General features: G+C 40.8%; 1 protein-coding gene and 1 non-coding gene across 3 annotated transcripts; both read left to right on the top strand.

Annotated features, from left to right (window-relative positions):
• Positions 1–1,710: 1,710 nt before the first annotated feature.
• Positions 1,711–7,357, top strand: RBMX (RNA binding motif protein X-linked). Of its 2 annotated transcripts, none has more exons than XM_061137452.1 (9): positions 1,711–1,868; positions 3,211–3,339; positions 3,539–3,645; positions 4,056–4,227; positions 4,768–4,920; positions 5,196–5,310; positions 5,405–5,530; positions 5,635–5,717; positions 6,347–7,357. In XM_061137452.1, the coding sequence occupies exons 2-9, from the start codon at positions 3,231–3,233 to the stop codon at positions 6,655–6,657; spliced, it is 1,176 nt and encodes a 391-aa protein (XP_060993435.1). In that variant the 5' UTR covers positions 1,711–1,868; positions 3,211–3,230; the 3' UTR covers positions 6,658–7,357. The 2 variants fall into 2 exon arrangements, with proteins under 2 accessions (XP_060993435.1, XP_060993436.1); XM_061137453.1 differs by having other exon boundaries at positions 1,719–1,872.
• Positions 3,385–3,456, top strand: LOC133053321 (small nucleolar RNA SNORD61). Its single transcript, XR_009692238.1, has one exon. It is a non-coding gene; the product is annotated as a small nucleolar RNA SNORD61 (small nucleolar RNA).
• Positions 7,358–7,723: the final 366 nt, after the last annotated feature.

The raw sequence follows: 7,723 nt of genomic DNA, 5'->3' as shown, positions 1-7,723 counted from the left end.
ACAACTGTTCACAAATTCTATCCCTCCTGCAAGATAAACTGGTAACATTTTAGCCTATTGCCTTCCAGTGTCTTTCTCTCCACGTGTATTTTTTAATACTTAATACTGTGTGATTTGGGGACTTCTTTTCTTTTTCCCATTATAGTCTCTTCTTTGGTGGTCTCATTCATTCTGATGAGTTTTATTACTACTTCTAAAGCAACAAATTTAGCCCTGATCTCTACTCTGAGCATCAGATTTTTCCATCCCCGCTAACATCCCCAAACTTGCTCCTTTGCAGCTGTTTTAGTAAATGGCCACCCCTTACTAATATCAGATATTCACTCACCCATAATGACTTATCCTAATTTTCGAATTCTGCCTCAATGCTTTCCTATCTGATTCATGAGCAAATCCTGTCCATGCTGCCTGCCATATACACCCGCCACAACCCTAATTCAAGGCACCGTCTTCTCTTTCCTGGTCCATTTGCACAGCCTCGTTGTTGTCCCTGCTTCTACACCTACCCCCTGCAATCCTGTAGTGGGTTTGAACGTTCTGCCTGCCTTGGCTCCCTCATATAATGCCCCTTAAATTCTGGTCACCCTGGATCCGTTTTAGTCCCTTGAAACATGCAAGGCCTTTCACTCCACTTTGTGCTTCTTTTTCTGAAAAACTTCTGATCCTCCCTGCCCTCCAGCTTACCCATGGAGGGTTTCTTTTCTTCCTTCAGATCTGACCTCCAAAGTCACTTCTTCAGGTAGACCTTCCCTGAGGGTTAGATCGAATTTGGTCTCTCAAATATTGTCCATCAAAGCACCGAGTTTACTTCCTCCCTAGCACTAATCACAGCATGCAATTGTTTTATTTGTTAATTGTATTTAAATATCTTCTTCAGTTTTTAAAGAAATTAGCAAATCAAAAATGTTTGTGATCCCCTCCACGAGTAGGCTTGACAGGTAAAAACGACATCTCCAGTTAAATTTGCATTTCAGATAAACGGCTAATAAGTACATTATATTGAGACCTATTATACTGAAAAAAGTATTTGGTATCCGAAATTCAAACCTGACGGGGTTTTCTGTATTTTCACCTGCTAAATCTGGCAGCATTACCAATGAAGCGCGTTGACCTTGTCTCGCTTATTCTGGGTTGTACCCTCACGGCCAAGCCCAGAGCCTGCCTGCAATTTAGTAGGTGCTCAGTAATTGTTCTATAAAACGGGTTATCTCTCCGCTGTTTTATACAGTTTCTTTCCCCCACCTGACATTTATCAGAATTTTCCCCATTCACCAAAAATTCTTATTAAAGGTATTTTGGGGAAATATATTTTATTATCTAAACTTCTTTGTTTTTCCTTTCTGCAAAACTGGTATAGTTCTACCCTCATCATGTTGTTTCGAGAATTAAATGAGTTAATGGGTGTAAAGTTTAGCACCTTGCCGGGACCACTAGAACACGCAAAAAATTTGAATTCTTTATTATATGCAGTCCGTGAACCATTTTAGAAGAAAGCAAAAACGCGGGTTTGTGGAGCACCGGTGGGGGCTGGGAAAACGGTTAGAAACTGGGGCCGGCCGAAGAGAGGCGGGCCCGGGAAAGGGGGAGGAGCGAAGAGTGATTAACAGCGGGGGCAGCCAGTGGGGATACTGGGAACCGCTCCCCCTCCCTACACGTTTCAAATTCTAAGCACCGCCTCCATCCGGGTCCTTGAGCCTCGTTCCCGGGCCGTATAAAGTTTGCTGTCTCCTTTGTTCGCCCTCGTTGCGCAGTAGTGCGAGCGCCTTACAGCTTCCGTTCTCAGGGTCGGCCGCCCTCCCGCGTGCCGAGCTGCTAGGAAGCCGCAGTTGGCGAGCTCGTAGGAGCTTGAGACCGTCGTCACCTCTCCAGTACGTGAGTCCTTTTCGTTACTTTGTATCTTGCGTCCATTTTTGCCACGTTACAATTTGGGATTATCTCCCTGGAGATGAGGGTGGCGGGCGCCATTTTAAGAACCCGGAGGTGCCGACCTATTTAGGCAAAGCTGGGAGTGTCGACGGAAAACCGACGCGGGGGAGGGGGGGGGGGCGCTTCGTAGTGTGCCTCACCGGAAAGTTTGGCTGTTTTTCCTGCAGGGGCGGGGGGTGGCGGAGGTTAGACCGGAGCGGGACGAGGAGGGACCGCGCCTCCTCCGCCGATACCTGTGTGGGGATGGTCCTGACCTCGGGCGGGCACGTGCACTTTTGCGTGGGGTCCTTGTTCATTGGCGGGCCTTGGAGAGGAAGCCCTTTGAATTTTCTGAAGCGCCGCTGGTGGCAAAAGTTAGTCCCTGACCGGCGGAGGTTGTTCTGGGCTCAATCCAAGTGTCGCCATTTTGTATTTTCCACGCGGTTTTTAATGACGGGTTTTAATTGGGTTCCACTGCAGCCTTTGAGTGCTGGGTTACAGGGCGCGCTTCCATGTTCCGTTATTTCGCATGAGATAATATTGACGCTTTTTAAAAGTCGTAACGTGAGCGGGGCAGGGGCTGTTGACGGAGAGTCATAACTTGGTTAAAACTTTAAATTGCTGCTTAGATTTACTAGGAAATCGTAGTGAAAGGAGCCAGAGTTGTTGGATTGGTCAGGGGGACCTGCGCTTGGCTTGTGACCTTGACTGAGTAGGTTTTTTAATATCACTAGGGTAATTGGGATGGGATAATTGAATTTTTTAAGGCTTCCCTGGTGGCTCAGCGGTGAAGAATCTGCCTGCAACACAGAGTTTGATCCCTGGGTTGGGAAGATCCCGTGGAGAAGGGAATGGCTACCCACTCCAGTATACTTGCATGGAAAATCCCAAGGACAGAGAAGCCGGGCGGGATACAGTCCATGGGGTCGTGAGAGAGTCGGACACGACTTAATAACTAAACAACAACAATTGAGTTTATAAAAGGCAGCAAATCTAGTATTTAAGGTAAAATGCGCTTTTTGAAGTGTTGTAATTAAGGCTACCAAAGTGGATTAAAGATAGAGGAATTAATTAAGTTGGCTTTTTTAAACCAGTTTATTAAACTGCTTTTACTAAACTAGTTACACAAAACAAAAATTAAAAAAACAAATTACACAGGTTTTTTGGTGAGGCTTAAGAATTGCTTTCCTTGTATTATGTTAATGATTTTAGTACACAAAAAATAAGCCCTGATACATAAAATTGTGTTAACTTTAACTTTTTTTTTTTTTAAGGGAGGGTAACTCGTTTTTTTTCCCCCAACAGATTTTAACCAGGGGGGAAAAATGGTTGAGGCAGATCGCCCAGGAAAGCTCTTTATCGGTGGCCTCAATACAGAAACAAATGAGAAAGCCCTTGAAGCAGTATTTGGCAAATATGGACGAATAGTGGAAGGTGAGTTATCTGAAAATATATGCAGGGTTATAATTAAAAAGGTGAGCTGTGATGACTTTGATTGCATTGACCACATGAAATGATAATGTGCTTTGTCCTCTAAGAAGTTCTGAGCTTGCTTTCTTTTTTACAGATTAACTTTTTGTTTTTCCTTTTCAACTAGAGTAACACTTTTTCTCCCCTGAAAACTACTTTTTAGTTCTCTTGATGAAAGATCGTGAAACCAATAAATCTAGAGGATTTGCTTTTGTCACCTTTGAAAGCCCAGCAGATGCTAAGGATGCAGCCAGAGACATGAATGGAAAGGTAAGAGTATCTTATCTGCAGGATACGATGTTTCCTAGTATGTAAAACAGCACATTGTTAACCCAAGTCTGGTGTAGGGCTGCTCTTGAATTTGAGTATAAACCTTTCTTAACAAAAAAATCGTTCAATTTTAAATGTTATGTAGAAAAAAAAAAGTTATGTAGGATACTTTATATTATACTTCAGCTTTTCTTTTTGGTTAGTTGTCTTAATAAGTTGGTAATTGTTTGGCCTTGTTAAATTTTACCAACTTTACCCATTACTTAACGTTGTAGTTCAAATAATAATCTTAAAAATTTGAATGTGAAACAGAAAGGTAAAAACATTTTGAAGGACATATTAGTGTCAGTGCATAGTGGATCGGCAAGTTCTCTTTTGAATGTTTTTAATTAACCGTTGATATTATTTAGTCCTTAGATGGAAAAGCCATCAAGGTAGAACAAGCCACTAAACCGTCATTTGAAAGTGGCAGACGTGGACCACCTCCACCTCCAAGAAGCAGAGGCCCTCCCAGAGGTCTTCGAGGAGGAAGAGGAGGAAGTGGAGGAACCAGGGGACCTCCATCCCATGGAGGGCACATGGGTAATGACTTAAGTTTAATTTAGGCTTGGTGTATAAATTAAGAACTGTAAACACATCAGTGTGTACTTTGGTTAATAAATCTTTATTTTAAAGGCCTTAGCTTTTGAAATTGAGAACATTTTATTCATCTACCAAAGTGATTTCCTTAAGGGAAACATAGAAGGCATCCTCAGTTCAATTAACAATGCCTTGAAATGCGACTGAACTGAAATAATTAACAATAAGCTATTTTTTATCCAGATGAACTCATTCTATAGGGAAAAACACAGAAAATTTTTGATAGATATTATTGGTCATATGAATATTGAATAATTTGGGTTTTTTTTTTTTAAGTAACTTGAACCCTCAGTAGAACTCTTCAGTTCTACTTTTCTAATCTATACTACTCATGTGTCTCTATGTAGACTAACATGTCTCAGTCTCTATGTAGACTAACAACTAAAGATTTCCCCAACTAAACAGATATGGTCTTGTTCTTGATCAAGCAAAACTTTTGTAGCTTTTTCATGTATTAACATGATTTTTTTTGTTCTAATGTAGATGATGGTGGCTATTCCATGAATTTTAACATGAGTTCTTCCAGGGGACCACTTCCGGTAAAAAGAGGACCACCACCACGAAGTGGGGGTCCTCCTCCTAAAAGATCTGCCCCTTCAGGACCAGTTCGAAGCAGCAGTGGAATGGGAGGAAGAGGTAAATGTTCTGTATATGACTGTCTATCCTACTATCATAACACAAGGATTGAGGTGAATCCTAAAAATGATATTTAAACTACCTAGATCACTTGGAGTCACAAAGTTAAATGCAGAGCATTGAAAACAGTTTTGGTGTAATTAAGAAATTTTAGAGGATTTCCTCATATACATCCATATTGTCATAGATTGAATCCCTGCTTTTCATTGCTTCAATGCAAATTTACATTTTTACTTTGCTCTGGGTGTATTTTTTAAAATTGATTTTTCCTTAAGCTCCTGTATCACGTGGAAGAGATAGTTACGGAGGTCCACCTCGAAGGGAGCCCTTGCCCTCTCGTAGAGATGTTTATTTGTCCCCAAGAGATGATGGATATTCTACTAAAGACAGGTAACAGAAAAGTATAGTAGCTTTTGTCTGTTAATACTTCAGGTTGAAGGAGAGCTCATCAAAAGTATGAACCAAGTTACTTTTGTTTCTTTAGCTATTCAAGCAGAGATTACCCAAGTTCTCGTGATACAAGAGATTATGCACCACCACCAAGAGATTATACTTACCGTGATTATGGTCATTCCAGTTCACGTGATGACTATCCATCAAGAGGCTATAGGTATGTGACTTTGCTCTTGGCTGCCATGGCTTGATGTAAAAAAAATTTTTTTTAGCTGTAAAAACTAATGTTCTGGGACTTACACATATTTCTCTTTAATATAGTGATAGAGATGGCTATGGTCGTGATCGTGACTATTCAGATCATCCAAGTGGAGGTTCCTACAGAGATTCATATGAGAGTTATGGTAAGATTTTGGTTGAGGGTCTCTGACTATCACCAGCTTGAGTTTTTAGGTTCATGAGCCAGTTTATTAGGCTGTTGTGGTGCTTGCTTTCAAAGGGATGTTTGCTTGCTTTTAAGGGGGTAATTTATTCAGCTGGGCTTTTCCTAGTCTTGTGAGGGGCTTTTGTTTTTTCTAAGTTTTTTTTGAGGCTGTTGGCTTGCTTTGGAGGGGATTTTGCTTGCTTAAATTGGCAGCCTTATGTGTTTTCCCCCAACAGTGAAAATACAATTTAAAAACTTTATTAACAAGATCAAATGTTTACCATTGCAATATGAAGGAAAGTCTACAGTTCAAAATTGCAACTTATCACTGGAAAGTTGGCTGAGTGTCTACTATAAAATAACAAGCTGTCTGGAATATCCTCTTGAAATACACACCGTCTTCAGTCTTTTCAAACAAACATTAAAACCCACCCATTTCCGTGTCTCAGCAGATGAGCAAATCCCTGTTAATGGCCAGCAATGGCAGAGTTTAAAACCTCCCAGTTAAGACAGTAAACGTTTAATACAAGAATTCTGTAAATTCAGATTTAAATGTTGTATATATACAATTTATAGTGTTGCCATATTACCTGACCATTGACCCTGCAGGTAACTCACGTAGTGCTCCACCTACACGAGGGCCCCCGCCATCTTATGGTGGAAGCAGTCGCTATGATGATTACAGCAGCTCACGTGACGGATATGGTGGAAGTCGAGACAGTTACTCAAGCAGCCGAAGTGATCTCTACTCAAGTGGTCGTGATCGGGTTGGCAGACAAGAAAGAGGGCTTCCCCCTTCTATGGAAAGGGGGTACCCTCCTCCACGAGATTCCTACAGCAGTTCAAGCCGCGGAGCACCAAGAGGTGGTGGCCGTGGAGGAAGCCGATCTGATAGAGGGGGAGGCAGAAGCAGATATTAAAAACAAACAACTTTGGACCAAAATCCCTGTTCAAAGAAACAAACAAAAGTGGAACCTGTTCTATCATAACTACCCAAGGACTACTAAAAGGAAAGATTGTGTTACTTTTTTTAAATTTCCTGTTAAGTTCCCCTTCCATAATTTTTATGTTCTTGTGAGGAAAGAAAGTAAAACATGTTTAATCTTTGATTTTATGACATTGCTTTCAACAAGCAAATGAAACGTTAAGTGTGTTTAAGACTTGACATGTGTACTAGTGGTGTAATCTTCCAAGTAAAAGTGTCCCTAAAGGCCACTTCTTATAGGATTTTCCCCAGTAAATGATGAGGCAAGCAGTTTATCTTACACAAAATATCTAGTCATCTAAAATGGAGAGATGAATCCTCCTGCCTATATAAACAAGCTAGCTATTAGAGGGTGGTCGGGGTATGCTACTCTTAAGATTTCAGAGTGTCTTCAAACTGAAATCTCAAATGTTCTCAGTATGAAAAACCTGAGATCAGATGCATATATGTAAGGAAAGTGCTATTCACCCAGTAAACCCAGAAAAAAGCAAATGGATAATGCTGGCCATATTTTGCCTTTCTGACATTTCCTTGGGAATCTACAAGAACCTCCCCTTTCCCCCTCCCCAATAAGACCATTTAAGTGTGTGTTAAGCAACTACAGAATACTAAATAAAAAGTTTGGCCAAAACCAACCATGAAGCTGCAAACGATGCTTGCTCTTACTGTTTCAAATTTTTGCAACTCTGTAGTGTCTCACTTTTAAGGAACAGCTTGATTGCAAAGGAGAAAATAGATAAGCAATGAAGTTATCTCCAACTTCTCAAAGGCTTATGACTTCTAAAAAGTGAATCTATCAGCATTCCACATCAGATTTAAAGCATCAAATGCCTGTGAAACAGCAAAGATGGTAAGCAAAGCAAACTAGTTTTTCCGTCTAAGTCGAAATTGAACACTTAAACCTTCCTCATAGTACAGTGAAACATACTGTACCTCATGGCAATGGAAATGCTTTCTAGATTAAAAAAAAAACTTTTGGAAAACAAAGTGTTCGATAGCAT

This window comes from Dama dama, chromosome X (genome assembly GCF_033118175.1).
Source record: "Dama dama isolate Ldn47 chromosome X, ASM3311817v1, whole genome shotgun sequence".
NCBI classification, from domain to species: Eukaryota; Metazoa; Chordata; class Mammalia; order Artiodactyla; family Cervidae; genus Dama; species Dama dama.
The sequence above is the reverse complement of the archived record's forward strand: the minus strand, read 5'-3'. Positions and strand labels throughout refer to the sequence as shown.